The sequence below is a fragment of the Perognathus longimembris genome, chromosome 1 (genome assembly GCF_023159225.1).
Source record: "Perognathus longimembris pacificus isolate PPM17 chromosome 1, ASM2315922v1, whole genome shotgun sequence".
Classification (NCBI taxonomy): Eukaryota; Metazoa; Chordata; class Mammalia; order Rodentia; family Heteromyidae; genus Perognathus; species Perognathus longimembris.
Window position 1 is genome coordinate 45,468,353 of NC_063161.1, and position 18,080 is coordinate 45,486,432.

The following is an 18,080-nucleotide window of genomic DNA, read 5'->3' on the forward strand; positions in this document are numbered from 1 at the left end:
TCCAATAAACCACTCAAAAACCCAAAGTGGGGGCTGGGAATGTGGCATAGTGGTAGAGTGCCCACTTAGCATGCATGAAGCCCTGGGTTCCATTCCTCAGTACCACATAAACAGAAAAGGCTGATAGTGGCACTGTGGCTCAAGTGGTAGAGTGCTATTCTTGAGCAAAAAGAAGCTCAGTGACAGTACCCAGACCATGAGTTCAAGTCCCAAGTCTTCCAAAAGAAAAAAGAACAACTGGAAGTGGTACTGTGGCTCAGGTGGCAGAGCACTAGCATTGAGCACAAAGAAGCTCAGGGATAGCACTCAGGCCCTAAGTCCAAGCTCCATAACTGACAAAAGAAAAAAAGGTTCAGGGACAGCTTCCAGGTCCCGAGTTCAAGCCCAAATCATAATAAAGTAGGTGCCTATTGTTAGGCTGGCCCTGAGAGGTGGCTTTCATAGAAAAATAAGAAAACTGAAAGAATACCCAAATCTGTGAATTAGGGGATGAAGACTGCACTTTGGGTGAGAAGTAATTCATAAAAGTGTAGGCTTAGGGCTCATAAGTCTTAATTTGCCAGGTATAGTGATACACATTGGTAATCCTAGCACTTGAGAGTCTGAGGCAGTAAGATTGTGAATTTGAGGCCATCTTGGGCTATATAGCAACCCTGAGGCCAGCTACAGCATGAGACTCTATTCAAAAAAGAGTCTCCTTTAAGGATTTTTTGTTGTTGCTATTTTTTTGTGGGGGGGTTGTGTGCTAGTACTAGGGCTTAAACTCCGGGTTTCATGCTATCATTGACTTTTTTGCTCAAGGCTCTATTGACTTGAGACATAGTTCCGCACTTGCAGTGTTTTTTTTCCAGAAATGAGAACATTTATTATTATTATTATTATTGCATTTAGGTTTTTCAGTCACTATGCAATGATTATCGATCTGCCAAGGACAGTAACAATCAGATACTGGAGAAAAGTAGATATGAGAAACATCTTGTATTTCTTCTAGAGGTGAAAATAAGTAAGATTTTTATATTTCTCACTCGTAAGCTTTTTAAACTCTTAAAAATGGAACTTCCTCTTCTTAAAGCACATGCCATCTTAAAAAAAATCTTAGCAATATACATTTGCATTTAAACATGTAGCGCCATTGTCTTCTGACAAAATTCTGCATTAAAACCTCACACACGACTTTCTGTAAGTACGATCCCCCTTTACTTAGGGACTCCAAACCACATTCAACAGTTACAGTCAGAAGACATCATTGGTTGCACTTGCAGTTTTTTGCTGGTTAAGTGGAGATAAGAGTTTCCTTTTCCTGCCTGGGGCTGGCTTTAAACCATGATCCTCAGATCTCAGCCGCCTAAGTGGCTATGACTACAGGCATGCGCATCCAGCATCTTTCCTCCTTTAAGGTTTTGCCTGAGGTCAGTCTTCTTGCTATGGACAAGACTTGGCAATATTCTTTGGTTAGGGATCCTTCAGGAAAAATATATGGTGAAGTGGATGAGATTGAGAACTAAATCAAACAAATTTTCTTTCTAGCCATTCCCCAGCCTTCCCTCTTGGAGGATCATCTTATCATCTTAGTATTGTTTTTTTGTTTTGTTTTGTTTTTTTGCCAGTCCTGGGCCTTGGACTCAGGGCCTGAGCACTGTCCCTGGCTTCTTTTTACTCAAGGCTAGCGCTCTGCCACTTAAGCCACAGCGCCACTTCTGGCTGTTTTCTATATATGTGGTGCTGGGTAATCGAACCCAGGGCTTCATGTATACAAGGCGAGCACTCTTGCCACTAGGCCATATTCCCAGCCTCCCAACTATGTTTCTTTTTAAATGTTTTTTGGTGGTACTATGGGTTGAACCCAGGGTCTTACACGTCTAGGCAACACTCTACCATGTGAGCCATACCCCCAAACCTTTTTTGCATTAGTTATATTTTTGGAATAGGGTCTCATATTTTTGCTTTGGCCAGCTTGAACCATGATCCTCTTATTTACATCTCCTATCTATCTGGGGTGACAGATATGTGCCACCACACCCAGCTATATGGTGAGATTGAATCTTTACAACTTTTTGCTGAGGCTGGGCTTAAGACCCTTTCAACCTCAGTTCCTTCCTAGTAATTAAGATTACAAGCATGAACCACCATGCTCAGATAATAATGTTTCTTTCACCATGCTTCTTCCTGGTAAAAGCAGTGAAGGATAGGAAGTAATTACCTGGTAATAAGAATTCAATATGATACGCTGGCAGGAACAGGAACTTAATACTTGGTATAAAATAGTAACACCTGGTGCCAGTAATCCTGTTATCCTTGCTACTCAAGAGGTTGAGATCTGGAATCATAGTTTTTAAAGCCAGCCTGGGCAGGAAAATCTAAGACACCCTTATCTCCAGTTAGCTACCAAAAAGCTAAAAATGGAACTGTGGCTTAAGTGGTAGAGTGCTATCCTTGAGCACAAAAGAGCAGGAAAGAACCCAGACCCTGAGTTTAAGCCCTAGGATCAACACACACACACAAAAGTGATGGTAATTGCCTACCTCTGTTGATAGCTTACTGTCTCCCAGACACTATCATATTTTTATTAATCTGTTTATAGGTTAGTAAACTGAAGTGTAGAGTTTATTTGTTGGTGGTGGTGGTGGTGGTGAGGTGGTATTGGGCTTGAGCTTAGAGCCAGCCTCATGCTTCTTAGGAATCTCTTTACCACAGATCCATGCCTCTAGCTCAAAGGTTTAGTTGTCCTAAGTACCTGGATAAGGTCCTCTAGCTGGTAAATAGTAAAGCCATGAGCTGCACCCTTTCGTCTGGCTCACATTCTCTATACTTCATACTGTATATCTATGCCATGTTAAAAAAAAAAATAATAATCGGGGCTGGGGATATAGCCTAGTGGCAAGAGTGCCTGCCTCGGATACACGAGGCCCTAGGTTCGATTCCCCAGCACCACATATACAGAAAACGGCCAGAAGCGGCGCTGTGGCTCAAGTGGCAGAGTGCTAGCCTTGAGCGGGAAGAAGCCAGGGACAGTGCTCAGGCCCTGAGTCCAAGGCCCAGGACTGGCCAAAAAAAAAATCTATCACAGAGCTGGAGACATGGCTTAAGTGGTAGAGTACCTGACAGGGGGCATGAGGCTTTGAGTTCAACCCATTCTGTGAGAGGGGGAAATCAAGAAAATGTAAGAAACACTTGAATCTTAGCACTGACTTAGCACTGATTGCATAGTAAGCACTCAATATTATTGAATCAAATCTTTTTTTTTTCTTTTTTTGTTGGTTATGCGGCTTGAACTCAGGGCCTAGGCACTGTCTCTGAGCTTTTTTCGTGCAAGACTAATGCTCTACCACTTTGAGCCTGAGGGCCACGTCTGGTTTTCTGGTGGTTATTTAGAGATAAGAGTCTCATACACTTCCTTACCCAGGCTGGCCTTAAACTGTGGTCCTCAGATCTCAGACTCCTGAGTCACTAGGATTATAGGTGTGATTCACCAACACCTAGCCTCTTTTTTTCCTTTTTCTCTTTTGTACCAGACCTGATCCTTGAATTCAGGGTTTGAGCATTGCCTTTGAGTCTTTTTGCTCCAGGTTAGGGTTCTACCACTTGAGCCACAGCTCCACTTTTGGCTTTGTAGTGGTTAATTAGAAATATAAGTCTCATGGATGTTCCTGCCCAGGTTGGCTTTGAACCACTGAACCACTGTCCTCAGATCCAGCCTGCTGAGTAGCTAAGATTACAGATGTGAGCCAATAAATGTTTATTTTTCTCCTCTTGTTTACTTCTCTCTTCTAAGCTACCTGGCCTATCGAAATTTTATGATTGACACTTACCGGCTGAACCCCCAGGAGTATCTCACCTCTACTGCCTGCCGCCGAAACTTGGCGGGTGATGTGTGTGCCATAATGAGGTGAGCCATGTGAAGATACCTGCCTGCTAAGCAGAACTAGAGATGCCTATGAGGGAAATAGGGGAATGGGCAGAAGAAAGACCATGTAACAAACAGGTTTGGGGAATAAGTTGACTTGAGGGATTGAAAATATAGAATAAGAGAACAGGCACATCTGTAGCTAAAGATCAGCCTTACTAGCCATCCAGGAAGAAATGTTTAGTAAACGAATGGCCATAGAGAGAGGGTCCAGTCAAGTGCTGGTGGCTCATGCCTGAAATCCTAGTTACTCAAGAGGCTGAGATCTGAGGATCATGGTTCAAAGCCAGCCCAGGCAGGAAAGTCCATGAGACTTTGATCTCCAATTAACCACCAGAAAACCAAAAGTGGAGCTGTGGCTCAAATGGTAGAGCGCTAGCCTTGAGGAAAAACAAGCTCAGGGACAGAACCCAGGCCCCGAGTTCAGGCCCCACTATTGACAAAAAAAAAAAAAAAAGAGGTCCAGACTGGAGATGGGTACTATCGGGTCACTGATATTTAGGGGTGACTGAATGATGGACAGGCAGTGGTGAGGGGGGAAAGGGAGCTTTATGCTCCTGGCCCTCTCTGCTCCTTTCTGGTTGTCCTGATTGATCTGATTCTCCCTTTTTCCTTCCAGAGTCCATGCCTTTCTGGAGCAGTGGGGTCTTATTAACTACCAAGTGGATGCTGAGAGTCGACCAACCCCAATGGGGCCTCCTCCCACCTCTCACTTCCATGTCTTGGCAGATACACCATCAGGGCTGGTGCCTCTGCAGCCCAAGACCCCACAGGTAGGGTGAGGGGCTGTGGGGACAGGGTGGGCGTGGCCGAGGCTGGGCTTCTTTGGACTTTTCTTTTCCTGTTTTTTTTAAAGGTTCAGGCGTTCTGAGGGTAAAAGTATTGTGAGGTTTCTTCCTTTTCCATGGGATGCAGAAGGCCACAGGAGTCAGTACCATGTGTTTGTTTAGTACTCTGTCTCTCAACCTAAATATTTAAGACTGAGGGAGAAAAGTTGTCCTCAGGGAAGAGACAGGGTAATGGAGCCATTAGAAAAAAAAAGCTTAAAATTAACTTGGGTGAACTTTTTAATACTCTGTTATGTTTCCCACATTTTTTTCATTTTTGCCTCATAATTATTGTCACCTCCATTTTTTTCCATTTCCATTTCATACATTATAAAGAATAAGAGGAGAAAGGTTAATGTGGCTTGCCCAAGGTCACAGAGTACTAAATCTAGGATTAGAACCTAATTGTCCAGCTCCTAAGAAAATCTATAAAGATACATATGAATACAAATGGATATCATGCCGAGTACATGTCGAATTAATCATGGAGGGCGCATGGAACAGTGGCATGAGTGTCCCCCTGCCCCCCCAGAGCTTGTGGGCTGCCTAGCATTTGGTCTTAAGGCCTCCAGGGCCTTGGCCTGGCCATTTCCTGCCCAGCTTCCATGACGCCAAGCTCTGTCCCCTAGGGCCGCCAGGTTGATGCTGATACCAAGGCTGGGCGGAAGGGCAAAGAGCTGGATGACCTGGTGCCAGAGACGGCTAAGGGCAAGCCAGAGCTGGTAGGTGGGGTCCAGACCCCGCTGGGCTTCTTATTTGCCCCTTTATTGGGGGGCCCCTGCCCGGGAAGAAGAGACATGAGAGCAGAGGAACTGCAGCAGGAAGGGAGGAAGTCCCACCCAGGAGCATCCCTGGCTTTGGGAAGAAAGCTCCTTCTGTCTGTTTTCTCTCTCTGTCTGCTCCTGTCTCATATGGTCACTTGTACTCACCTCTCTCTTTCTCCTCCAAAAATAGCAGAGCTCTGCTTCCCAGCAAATGCTCAACTTTCCTGACAAAGGCAAAGAGAAACCAACAGACATGCAAAACTTTGGGCTTCGAACAGACATGTATACAAAGAAGAACGTACCCTCCAAGGTATGAGGACAGCGGGTTTGCAGTAGAGAACCTATGCTCCTCGCAGGTCCAGAGGCTCCTGTTCCCTAACTCTCCCTCACCCCATGTTTCCTCTGCAGAGCAAAGCTGCAGCCAGCGCCACTCGAGAATGGACAGAACAGGAGACCCTGCTACTCCTGGAGGTGACTGGGGCGAGGCAAGGGAGGTCTGCTTGTAAACAGAAGTGGCTAGGGTCCTAGCCGAGTTTGTATGTGGGGAGAGCTGTGGAGCCCAGCGTGGGGAGAGCTGTGGAGCCCGGCGTGGGCAGAGCATGATCTTGCCTGGATCTCTCTCCTACCTGATTGATGCCTAGGACACCTGTCCCAGGAACAGCTCCAGGTCCAGGGTTTGGATTATTTTACTAACTCTATCTCCTTCTTTAGTGCTACTTGAAGATTCCCTTTGGACCCAACAGAGTACACAATAATAGAACACAAAAAGTTTTGAGGCCAGTTTCCCCTAGTAGAATATTAGGGGGAGAGGAGGTTGACCTTTGAGGAAAGTAGCTAAGTAAGCAGAGTTATCTCCACCACTACTACCAGGCCCTGGAAATGTACAAGGATGACTGGAACAAAGTGTCTGAGCACGTGGGAAGCCGCACCCAGGACGAATGCATCTTGCATTTTCTTCGCCTTCCCATTGAAGACCCGTACCTAGAGGACTCAGAGGCCTCCCTGGGACCCCTGGCCTACCAGCCCATCCCCTTCAGTCAGTCGGGCAACCCTGTTATGAGCACTGTTGCCTTTCTGGCTTCTGTTGTGGATCCCCGAGTCGCCTCTGCTGCTGCGAAGTCAGCTCTAGGTAATTGGAGGTGGGGGGTAGCCATCTTAGTCTGCTTTTGAAGAGCTTGATTCTTAGACTGTGAAACCCACTCAAGACTGGCTCAGGTACCTGTCAAGGCTCCATGATGGTCTTAGAGAAGAAATGGGCTATGAGGAAGCTTTCCCCATAACTGCCTATCTGTGCTATTCTACCTTGGTCCCCTTTGGGTCTTACAGAGGAATTCTCCAAAATGAAGGAAGAGGTCCCCACAGCCTTAGTAGAGGCCCATGTTCGGAAAGTAGAAGAAGCAGCCAAAGTGACAGGCAAGGCAGATCCAGCCTTTGGTCTAGAAAGCAGTGGCATTGCAGGAACCACCTCTGATGAGCCTGAGCGCATTGGTAAGTCCTGGCAAGTTTCTAGTTTTCTATCCTTTTACCAAGAACCAGAGCCCTCTGGCTTTCCTCTGCCATTCCTGTCCCACAGTTCGCACTGGGCACATCACAAATGAGAAAGCTGATAAGGTTTTATTTTCCCCAGGACGTTACCTTAAGGGCTTTGTCTCCTATTGGTCCTCTAGTGAACTTTGGCTGGTAGAAGGGCTGTTGGGAAAGTGTTGCACAGACTCTGTATCAGACATCTTTCCTTTCCTTTTCCCACTGGCTCAGAAGAAAGTGGGACTGATGAGGCCCGGACAGAGAACCAGGCTGCAGATGAGAAGAAGGAGCCCAAGGTATAGAAGGAATGACCAGAGGATGTGAGGGGCTGCCAGGCATGGCATTGTTGGTGTTGGGGAATCTGGTCACAGGGGCAGTTTCCTGGAGCCCATCACTCTGAAGAAGAGTAAAAAGTAAAAGGTCCCAGTTTGGGCCTTTTGTGTAAGACCTAGTCAACACTGTGGCCTATAATGCCTTCATTTTCTTTCACTGGGACTTCAGGAACCCAGAGAAGGAGGAGGGGCTATAGAGGAGGAAGTGAAGGAGAAAACCAGTGAGGCTCCCAAGAAGGACGAAGAGAAAGGAAAAGAAGGTGACAGCGAGAAGGAGTCAGAGAAGAGTGATGGGGAACCAATAGGTGAGTTCCTCAGAGTGGTGGCAGGGACAAGGGGAAAGATGTGAAGATGTCAAGCTAACTCAACTCTTGTCCTGGCTCAGTTGATCCTGAGAAGGAGAAAGAGCCAAAGGAAGGGCAGGAGGAAGTGTTGAAAGAAGTGGAGTCAGAGGGAGAGAGGAAGACGAAGGTGGAGCGGGACATTGGTGAAGGCAACCTCTCCACTGCTGCTGCTGCCGCCCTAGCTGCTGCTGCAGTTAAGGCCAAGGTGAGGCCAGTTCCCAGACTCCAGGGGAGAACTCGCCCACTTGATCAGTTCAGGCGATGGCTGCACACAGGTGGCAAGAAGCATATTTGTCTGTCCTGTAATGTGCCCATTGATTTTGTGGACTTTCCATGGCCCTCCAGCTGGACATTCCCCACCCCTGAGTCTTAGAGGAAATCTGTTCTTGATCACCCTTTAATAATGCTGGCCTTTTGTTTTTCTTTTTGCTGGTTCTAGGGCTTGAACTCTGGGCCTGGATGCTGCCCTTGGGCTCCTTTTGTTCAAGGCTAGCACTTACCACTTAGCCACAGTGCCAGTTCCAGCCTTTTCTGTGATTAATTGGAGATAAGAGTCTCACAGACTTCCTGCCTGGGCTGGCTTTGAACTGTAATCCTCAGATCTCAGCTTCCTGAGTAGCTAGGCTTACTGGCTCCCAGCTGCTGGCTTCTTTTTTATTTATTTTATTTTATTTTATTTTGGCCAGTCCTAGGCCGTGAACTCAGGGCCTGAGCACTGTCCCTGGCTTCTTTTTTGCTCAAGGTTAGCACTCTGCCACTTGAGCCACAGCGCCACTTGTGGCCATTTTCTGTATATGTGGTGCTGAGGAATTGAACCCAGGGCCTCATGTATACAAGGCAAGCACTCTTGCCACTAGGCCATATTCCCAGCCCCTCCTTTTTTATTTTTGAAACAGTATTCAACTTTAACTTAAGGCCTCACGTTCTTGCACTTTCACTTGGTTTTTTCACTCATGGCTGGTGCTTTACCATTTCAGCCACAGCTTCCAGTTCAAGCTTTTTTTGCTGGTTATTTGGAGATAAGAATCCCACAGATCTGTCTGGTGGCTTTAAACCACAATCCTAAAATCTCCTCTGGAGAGGAGATAAATGGTCCAGATAAGCATTGGACCACTAAGCCACATTCCCAGCCCTACACCTGTACTTGTGACTACAGCAATTTTTTTTTTTTTTTTGCCAGTCCTGAGGCTTGAACTCAGGGCCTGGGTACTGTCCGTGAGCCTCATTGTGCTCAGGGCTAGTACCCTACCACTTGAGCCACAGAGCCATTTCTGGCTTTTTCTGTTTATATGGTACTGAGGAATCAAACCCAAGGCTTCATGCATGCTAGCCAAGTACTGTACCACTAAACCACATTCCCAGCCCCAACAACGTTGTTCTTAAAGCTGCCAGCATCCACCCTATCATATCTGCCCTGAAACGCCAGCAGTGGGTCTTCCTACTGATATGCTGTCCCTCCCCTCCTTTCCTAGCACTTGGCTGCTGTTGAGGAGAGAAAAATCAAATCTTTGGTGGCCCTGTTGGTGGAGACCCAGATGAAAAAGTTGGAGATCAAACTGCGACACTTTGAGGAGCTGGAAACGATCATGGACCGGGAGCGAGAAGCAGTGAGTAGTCTCTTAGGGGGTTAGGAGCCTGGAACTCTGCCTGGAGTCTGGGAATGGAGGAGAGAGAGAGTTATATGCAAGATAGAAGTGCAAGGGCTGGGAATGTGGCTTAGAGGTAGAGTGCTTGTCTAGCATGCATGAAGTCCTGGGTTCGATTCCTCAGGACCACATAAACAGAAAAAGCCAGATGTGGTAGTGTGGCTTGAGTAGTAGCATAAACAGAAAAAGCCAGATGTGGTGGTGTGGCTTGAGTAGTAGAGTGCTAGTCTTGAGCAAAAGAAGCTCAAGAATAGTGCCCAGGCCCCGAGTTCAAGCCCCAGGACTGGCAAAAAAAAAAAGCTGGAAGTGGGGCTGTGGTTCAAGTGGTAGAGCACTAGCCTTGAGCCCAGAGAGGCTCAGGGACAGAGCCTAGGCCCTGAGTTCAAGCCTCAAGACCAGAGAGGGAAAAAAAAAAAGAAAGAAAGACAAAAAGAAGTAGTATAGCAGCACAGAAAACCTGAGATGAAGAAAAAAAAAAAAAAAAAGCTGGGCACCAGTGGCTCATACCTGTAATCCTAGCTAGTCAGAAGGCTGAAATCTAAGTACTGCAGTTTGAAGGCATTCCTGGCAGGAAAGTCTATGAGACTCTTCAGTTAGCCAGCAAAAAGCCAGAAGTAGAGCTGTGGCTCAAGTAGTAAAACACCAGCCATGAGCAGAAAAGGCTCAGGAACAGCACCCAGGCCCTGAGTTTAAGCCACAGTGCCAGCACAGAAAGGAAGACCTGTGCATACAGAGAACTTAGAATTTAATTGGAGATATCACACATGCAATTTGGTGACATCAGAAACATAGTGACATCAGTAACTTAGCGGTAAAGTGCTTGCCTAGCATGGATGAAACTCTGGGCTCTATTCCTCAGTACCACATAAGCAGAAAAATCCAGAAGTGGTACTGTGGCTCAAGTGGTAGAGTGCTAGCTTTGAGCATAAGAAGCTCAGAGAGAATACCCAGACCCTGAGCTCAAGCCCCAGGATTGGCCAAAAAAAAAAAAAAAAAACCCCACAAACACAACAAAGTAAACAATGCTTAATGTTCCTGGCAGATTTGAATTGAAAGGTTTCATATTAAGTCCAGAGAGATCACATAATCAAGCCAGAGCTTTTAGTTAGTTGATCTGGGCTGGTTCCCTAAGAACAGTGAGTTTCTAGTGAATTTTCAAAGGAAAAAAAACAAAACGGCATTTGAGGTGACAAGAAGTAGAAGCATTTCCTAAATCAAGGTAAAGATAAATTCAACACTTTGGAGGTGAGAAGAGCCAGAGCCCATTTCACTCCACCGCAGTGAGAAGTGATGCGGGCATCCAGAAGACGTGAAGGTTGTGGAATTTGCAAGAGAGGACACAAGAAGCTCGGGTTTATTAAGTTTAGGGAACCAAGATGGGTGGAATCAAAAGGAGATACAGCCAAAAGCAAGGCTAGGCATCTTTGCCTAGGGATCTTCTGAAAACCTCTCACATACTTCATTGGCCCTGGCAGCTCGAGTATCAGAGGCAGCAGCTCCTGGCCGACAGACAAGCTTTTCACATGGAACAGCTGAAGTATGCCGAGATGAGGGCCCGGCAGCAGCACTTCCAGCAGATGCATCAGCAGCAGCAGCAGCCACCCCCAAACCTGCCCCCAGGCTCCCAGGCCATACCCCCCCCAGGGGCTGCTGGGCCACCCTCAGTGCATGGCCTGCCTGTGGCTCCAGCCTCCATAGCCCCTGCTCCTGCTGGCAGTGGGGCCCCTCCCGGAAGCTTGGGCCCTTCTGAACAGATGGGGCAGACAGGGTCAACGACAGGGCCACAGCAGCCACAACCAGCTGGAGGCCCCCAGCCTGGGGCAGTTCCACCAGGGGTACCCCCCCCTGGACCCCACGGTGAGTGTGGGTTCTGGAACTCATTGGCTACAGGGATCTTGGTGAATGTCTCAGTTCCCCTAGAGGGGGATATGATGGGCTTGGACAGAGGATTGCCCTGTTTCTACAGATGGACCCACTTCTGTTATGCCCCTAAACCAGCAAGGATTTCTCCCCAAACCCAGACCTTAGGATTTACCACTTGCACTAGAATTGGAAAGGGGAGGCAGGAAGAGGCTGGATTATCCTTGCTGTAAAGTGACATTACCTCTAACCTTTCTCCTCTTCATTCCTAGGCCCCTCACCGTTCCCCAACCAACAAACTCCTCCCTCAATGATGCCAGGGGCAGTGCCAGGCAGCGGGCACCCAGGCGTGGCGGGTAATGCTCCTTTGGGTTTGCCTTTTGGCATGCCGCCTCCTCCTCCTCCTGCTCCATCCGTCATCCCATTTGGTAGTCTAGCTGACTCCATCAGTATTAACCTTCCCCCTCCTAACCTGCATGGGCATCACCACCATCTCCCGTTTGCCCCGGGTACTCTCCCCCCACCTAACCTGCCTGTGTCCATGGCGAACCCTCTACATCCTAACCTGCCGGCGACCACCACCATGCCATCTTCCTTGCCTCTTGGGCCGGGGCTCGGATCCGCCGCAGCCCAGAGCCCTGCCATTGTGGCAGCTGTTCAGGGCAACCTCCTGCCCAGTGCCAGCCCACTGCCAGGTGAGAAGGGGCCAGAAGGGGAGAAGGGAGAGGGAGGGGTCCACATGGAGGGAGGAAAAGAGGGAGGGAGGGCAGGTGGCGTCAGATACTAGACTCTCCATATTCTTTTTTGAACACTCTGGTAAAATTAGAATACAGGAGGAATGGCCTCTGGCTGTCCTCCATTCCCCCACCTGGCAGCAGCCCCTCTGGGATGACGTTGGGGCCTTTCACTGGTGGGTCATTGGAGGAATCCTGTGACAGAGCATCTCAGTTGTAAACTTGAAAAACAGCTGTCTGCATGATTGACATTCCTTTGCTTGTTCATAACCCATTCAGATGTCTCACATAGAGTCCCCTTGGGGGCAGGACAACCATTTGGGTGTACATTGTGAAGTAAAAGGAGGGTATTAGAAAAAGGAAGTTGCCCATTGTGGGTACCTCATTCATCTACCTACCCACTGCATGCCATGCTCAGTTGTTTGTGTGTGAAGCCTGGGGTCTGGATTGCTCCTCTGCCTTGCCCCTGCTGATTATCTTCCTTTTCTCCACAGACCCAGGCACCCCCCTGCCTCCAGACCCCACAGCCCCAAGCCCAGGCACAGTCACCCCTGTGCCACCTCCACAGTGAGGAGCCAGCCAGCCACCTGTCCCTCTCACCTTCCCTGTGGAGATCACAGTTCCAGGAACAGCCCTCCCCCACCACTGGAACCCTCCCCCAGCCTGGAGAGCTCATCACTACGTAAGGAAAGCTCCTCCTACCCCTCCACAGCCCCCACCATGCCCAGCAGAGGCATGCATTTTTATATTGGATGATTCAAGGACTTCTGCTTAAATAGATGTTTCTAATGTCTGGGAGTGAGGAGAGGACAGGAATCCTGCCTTTAAAGGAAGGGCCGGGGAAAGGTGTTTATACAAAGTTCTACTTAACCACTTCTAAGGGTGCACCCTCTTTAAAACTACTACTTTTTTTATGGATACAAAGAAAATTAAGCCCTTTAAAAGGAAGTACAGAGAGATTTTAAAAAGCCACATTGGAGATCCCTTCAGTCCACTAAAAAAATAACCAACTTCTACCTTTTTTTTTTTTTTTTTTTTTTTTTTTGAGGAGTGAGGATGAGTTTTAAGAAAAGGGAAGTAAGGTTCTGAGTTGAGCTCCGGGGAGTGAAATAGGGTGCCAAGCCTATCTCCTCAAGCTCCTCGGTAGCCAACTCCCTCTACCCACTCCACCAGTTCATCACTCTGATCTCTCCTGCTGCTTCCTCAGTGTTGCTGTTTAGGCCGCTCAGCTCAGCCAATAACCCCTTTCCCTCTGAATGTCAGTTTTGTGTTTGTTTTTAAAAGTCATCTGCTTAGTTGATGTCAGCGTACGTGTATTTGGTGGGAAAATGTATTTTGGGGGGATTCATGTGGTAGGTAATAGAGGAAGAAAGGGCAAGGGGACCGGACCGTTCTTCCTCCTTTCCCTGGGTTCTATCGTGAATGCCTAAAAGGCATGAAAAAGGAAGCTGTGAGATGTCTTAAAATTGGAAAAAAAAAAAAAAAAAAAAAGAAAAATTGAAGAGCACTTAAGCACCTCCTTAATGACTTGGTGGGTCACTCCCCTAACCGCTGCCCTCCCTCACCAAGACTAGCAGAATGTTACTGAGAGCTGGGGTTCTCCCAAGGACACAGATTTGGAGCAGTACAGTTTGGCTCTGCCTCCTGGATTCCAGTATCCCCCCTTCCAATTCCCCCTCTTCCCCCTGACACAGAGGCAAACGCCATACTAGGCTCTACACCTAGTTCTTGATTCCTTCTACCAGGCCCTTTGTTCCTCATGTTCCCCGTGTTTGTTTCTCTTTTTCTAAGTCTTAGCACCTTTCTTGTGTTCAAAATTTTTCTGTAAATTGTTTTCTTCCTTTTTTCTTTTTTATTTTTCTTCTTTTTTTTTTTTATAAATTAATTTGCTTTCAGTTCCATCTTGTGGATGCCTCTGTGTTCTTACCTGTGGCTGTCAGGCAGGGGGTGGGGCTGCATTCCTGGAATCTCAGGGGGTACTCAGCTGAGCTAGAGGGCCCTCTAAAGCTCTAGGGCCTATAGGGCTGCAGACACTGGCCTCACACCACAGAAAGCCAAAGGCATTACTGGTGGAGCAGGGGCTCTTACCTGCCCTAAAAATAGCTACTTAACAGCTTCTATCTTCCATAGAGATTTTGTGTCTTTATCCTTTCAGAAGTAGTGGCTTCATTCCTTCCCTAATAAGGGAAGAGGCAGGTCTTCACCTACTTCTTTTGTTATTGGCCCCAGTCCTGCTGTACACACTAGGCCTTTCCACAAAAGGCCTTCCATACTTAGGAGGGTGGGGGCTGGGTTCTAAGGATCCCCAGGAAATGAGGGTTGATATAGAATATAATAAAAGAATGCTGTCCTGCGCCCTGCCCCCCCTTGCCCAAAGATGGCCAGCCTTCATTTATGGCTTTTTCCAGATCCCGCTAGGTAGCCTTTGAGGCAAGGATGAATGGGGCCAGCATTTCTTAAATGAGGCATTGACCTTGGGCTCTGGTATCTAATTTAAGGGCAAAAATCACCACTATCATCTCACTCCCCCGCCCCCCCCCCCAGAAGGAAAGCAGAACCAGAATGGGGCAAAGAGAGCTAATTTATTTGGTGAGTGCTGATGGCAGACGTCATCTGAGAGACCAGATGGGAAAGGTATGCTGTGACAGGGGAGCCTAGGAAGCTCCTAGGACCACACAGAAATTTCACACGGGGCAAGGCACAGGCTCAGGGATACTGGGAAGGTTCTCAGCCATTCAGCACCATCCGGACAAGCTCTGTAGAGAGGAGAAGTGAGTGAGGTGGAGAGGGAACAAGAGGGAGGGGTACACCAGGGGTCAGAAGACTGCAAGACTACAAATGTCGCTTGAGGGAACATGCCCACAGCAACCAACCTGAGGGTTGGTTTGCAGAGAAGCCACCTTGAGTCTGAGCAGTTTTCTCAGCCTCTGACTCCCCTCCCCCCAGCTTTCAGCTCCCTGCCCACCCTGAGCAGCAAGAGGAGAGCAGAGGCAAAAAGTTCTCAACTACACCTACAGCTACTGTCAGCCACTGGCAGGAGGAGAGGACAGTTTTGGGTTAGAGTACCTCCAAGCTGCCCAGCAGAAGGAGGCCAAAGGATCCCCCTAAAGCAAGACTTCTGTAAGCTGGTGAGGTCCTAGACACCAGCACCCAAGACCCAGTAAGCAAGATCTTAAGAGTCCGTTCTAGGAGAGAAGTCAGGAGGTACTGTACTCCCAAGCTGCCTTCCTCTTTGAGGAATCCCTCCCCTCCCTGGTCAGCCCCATGCAGAAACATGCCAGAGAGAAGTCAGATGGTAGTAGGGTAAGGACTGGGACTAGAGAGCACAGGTTGGGAAGAAAAACACTGGGAGATCAACTAGAGAAGGAGACGCTGGGAGGAGCCGTACCCGCCCCTTGGGCCGTCACCCTGACAGGATATGCCTCACAAACGCTGCAGGAAGGAAGAGACATTAATGGTGAAGACAAGACACAGACATGGGGTGAAGGTTCAGGTGGTGGGGGAACAGACTTCTCATTCCTTCCCCACCCTGCATACCCAAACCCCACAACCTCCCACTCCTGGGCTGGACCTGGCTCTTGCCTCCTTTTGGATCCAACTCCAGGGATAAGGAAAGTCTCAGATACAGTCCTGCTATATGGACATTTCCTCTGCAAGAGCCCCAGTTTGCCCCTCACCTTCATAGTTAATACAGCCATTGCTGTCCTCATGCCCTGCTACCAGCATCTCCACTTCTTCCTCAGTCATCTTCTCACCTGCAGAGGAGGGCATCAATTGATCACACCTCTAATCCTAGCAACTCAGGAGGCTGAGTGAGATCTGAGGATCTCGGTTCAAAGCCAGCCCAAGCAGGAAAGTATGTGAGACTCATCTCCAGTTAACCACCAGAAACTGGGAAGTGGAGCTGTGGCTCCAAGTGGTAGAGCACTAGCATTGAGCAAAAAAGCTCAGGGACAATGCCCAGGCCTTGAGTTCAAGCCTCACTACCGACAGCAACAAAAAACACTTTTGGAACAGGGTAACTGGTGAGGTGTATCAAGGTAGCACCTCGGCTCCAGGACAATATATAAAGTCTTACCAAGTGTGACGAGTACATGACGGATTTCAGCGCCCATGACAGTACCATTCCCTTCCTTGTCAAATACCCGAAGGCCTTCTACATAATCCTCATAGGTTCCCTGGTCCTTGTTCTTGGCCACAGTCTGCAGCATGGGCAGGAAGTGTTCAAAGTCCAACACCTTTACATTCATCTCTGGTACACAACAAGAGAGAAAGGAAGCCAGTTGGTGACTACACCTGTGGTCCTAGCTACTCAGGAGGCTAGGATCTGAAGATTGAGGTTCAAAGTCAGCCTGGGCAGAAAATTCCACCAGATTTGCCTCCAATTAGCCAGTAAAAGGCTGGAAGTGTGAAGGTGTAGTTCAAGTGGTAGAGCACCAATCAAGCCAAAAAGCCAATGGAAATGTGAGGTCCTAAATTCAAGCCCAAGTACCAATGTGCTAGCATGCGCATGCACACGTGTGCACATACACACACACACACACACACACACAGTGGGAAAGTGTTAGGCCAGAGAACTCAAATTCCCAAGATGGGATCACAGGGATTACAAACTGAAAATGGGTTTGTAACAAGAGTAATGTGGAATTCCTTCCAGTTTGAAGCCAATTAAGATAAACTTAGCTGAAGAGGTGTGGACTTATTGCCACACTAGGTTGTTTTGAAGATGCTCACCATCACTCTTGGGGTTCCCCAGGACCTTGAGCACCTCAGCGTTGGTGGGGTTCTGGCCCAGGGCTCTCATCACATCCCCACACTGGCTGTATAGGATCTTGCCATCACCTGTTCGGTCAAACAGCTGGAAAGCCTCCTTGAATTCTGAGGATTCAGGTGATCATCAGTAAGGGGAGTGAGGGGTTAATCGAGGCCCTCCTACAGTGCTCTGCTGCTCCCAGTCAACTAGCACCATGCTGTGGAAACCAGATATCCACCCTGCTGTACACCTAAGAATGCTAAGAAGGGATCTATTTCTCTTTCCTCCAACTGCAATGTTCCACATAAAGATACAGCCTTCCTTCCTGACAGCACAGTACTATCTATTCACATACAACCTCAGCCAGCAGTAGGCCTACTACATTAACTACTGGGGATAGGAATTTGCCACCGCCCAGTCTAGGTCCAGTCCTTATAAGGAAATAGGCGCAGCGGTCTGGGACTAGGGTCATCTTAACTTACTACTTCCTACCCTTCCCCTAGGAAGAGACCTAACTCTCCTGTGCCCTTCTTCCCAAAATTCAGGTCACTGTCCTTTACAATCTTCTCAGTTCCAGGCTGGGGAAGGGGAGCAATTATCACAGGAGAAATGAAGAAGCAAAAGCTGGTTAAGGGGTCAGAGGAACCCAGATAGATTGATGCGCCCTCCCCAGACCCCACACACAGCAAGCATTAGGTGGTGACCAAGTAGTTCCACATACCCACACCACCTAAAACTCACCCAGTGCTTGGGGCTCAGATCTAGAGTGGAAGGGGAAGGAAGAAAGCATGAGAGAAGAAAATGGAGGAGGATCCAGAAAGTAGGAGAAAGGATCTAAGGGGTGCTCTCCTGGGGATGCTGAACAAATGACAAGTTGGGGTTACAAAGTAGGTGCTTAGAGGGGGGTGTCCCTCGGTAAGGGTGACCTCAGTTGGGGTCAGAGACTGCTTACCTGCGGTCTGGTCTTCGGTGAAGTCGCACTGCTCAAAGAAGAAGGAGTGGTCAGCACTTACTCCAATCCCGCAAGCTTCTATCCCAGTCCCTCCAACTGAATCAACTCGTTCAGTGAAGGACTCGCTTTCCAGCAGGACAGGGCCCTGGCCTTTCCAATCCACCCTCCAGCCTCCCAAACCTTCAGACTCCCTCTGCTCCCCACCCCTGCTTGCCTTCTCGCCCCACCCCTGCCCTGGGTGCCCTCCTAGCCCCAAACCCCGCTTATCTCCTGGGTCCCGAGCCCCACCATTTTGGCTGCACTGTTCTCCGGGACCTTTCCTGCAGTAATGGCTCCAGCTCCCAGCCCAACCCTAGTCTTAGCTTGCCCTGGTGACGTCACGCTCTGTACGTCCAGCCAATAGGAAGCGCGGCCTGGATTTATGCAGATAACTCGCTACA

At 48.4% G+C, this 18,080-nt stretch overlaps 2 protein-coding genes across 17 annotated transcripts in view; one reads left to right on the plus strand and one right to left on the minus strand.

Moving 5' to 3' along the window:
* Smarcc2 (SWI/SNF related, matrix associated, actin dependent regulator of chromatin subfamily c member 2) overlaps nt 1-13,230 on the plus strand; it is a 31,628-nt gene extending 18,398 nt beyond the window's left edge. For 2 of the 15 annotated variants that reach the window (XM_048361929.1, XM_048361901.1), the window contains exons 16-29: nt 3,773-3,886; nt 4,524-4,677; nt 5,361-5,453; nt 5,686-5,805; nt 5,904-5,966; nt 6,366-6,624; nt 6,822-6,983; nt 7,245-7,315; nt 7,521-7,656; nt 7,737-7,900; nt 9,168-9,302; nt 10,817-11,198; nt 11,474-11,896; nt 12,430-13,230. In XM_048361929.1, the coding sequence (XP_048217886.1) occupies nt 3,773-3,886; nt 4,524-4,677; nt 5,361-5,453; nt 5,686-5,805; nt 5,904-5,966; nt 6,366-6,624; nt 6,822-6,983; nt 7,245-7,315; nt 7,521-7,656; nt 7,737-7,900; nt 9,168-9,302; nt 10,817-11,198; nt 11,474-11,896; nt 12,430-12,506 (2,353 nt within the window). In that variant the 3' untranslated portion in view covers nt 12,507-13,230. The remainder of the gene's footprint in view (nt 1-3,772; nt 3,887-4,523; nt 4,678-5,360; nt 5,454-5,685; nt 5,806-5,903; nt 5,967-6,365; nt 6,625-6,821; nt 6,984-7,244; nt 7,316-7,520; nt 7,657-7,736; nt 7,901-9,167; nt 9,303-10,816; nt 11,199-11,473; nt 11,897-12,429) is intronic. The other 13 variants (XM_048361941.1, XM_048361921.1, XM_048361973.1 and 10 more) reach the window with 11 other exon arrangements.
* A 1,268-nt stretch (nt 13,231-14,498) lies between these two features.
* Myl6 (myosin light chain 6) lies at nt 14,499-18,061 on the minus strand. 2 transcript variants are annotated; one of them, XM_048362046.1, is made up of 7 exons: nt 17,929-18,061; nt 17,641-17,668; nt 16,670-16,813; nt 16,014-16,187; nt 15,613-15,690; nt 15,324-15,367; nt 14,499-14,691 (listed from the first exon to the last, which is right to left on the minus strand). In XM_048362046.1, exons 1-6 carry the CDS (start codon nt 17,929-17,931, stop codon nt 15,339-15,341), a joined length of 456 nt encoding a protein of 151 aa, XP_048218003.1. In that variant the 5' UTR covers nt 17,932-18,061; the 3' UTR covers nt 14,499-14,691; nt 15,324-15,338. The 2 variants fall into 2 exon arrangements, with proteins under 2 accessions (XP_048218003.1, XP_048217995.1); XM_048362038.1 differs by lacking the exon at nt 15,324-15,367.
* Nucleotides 18,062-18,080: the final 19 nt, after the last annotated feature.

Coding starts and splice junctions, on each gene's coding strand:
- Myl6 (XM_048362038.1), bottom strand. Junction 16,188..16,669: donor GGGGAACCCCAAGAGTGATG/GTGAGCATCTTC, acceptor GTTGTGTACCAG/AGATGAATGTAAAGGTGTTG. Junction 14,692..15,612: donor TGGCTGTATTAACTATGAAG/GTGAGGGGCAAA, acceptor TCCTCTCTACAG/AGCTTGTCCGGATGGTGCTG.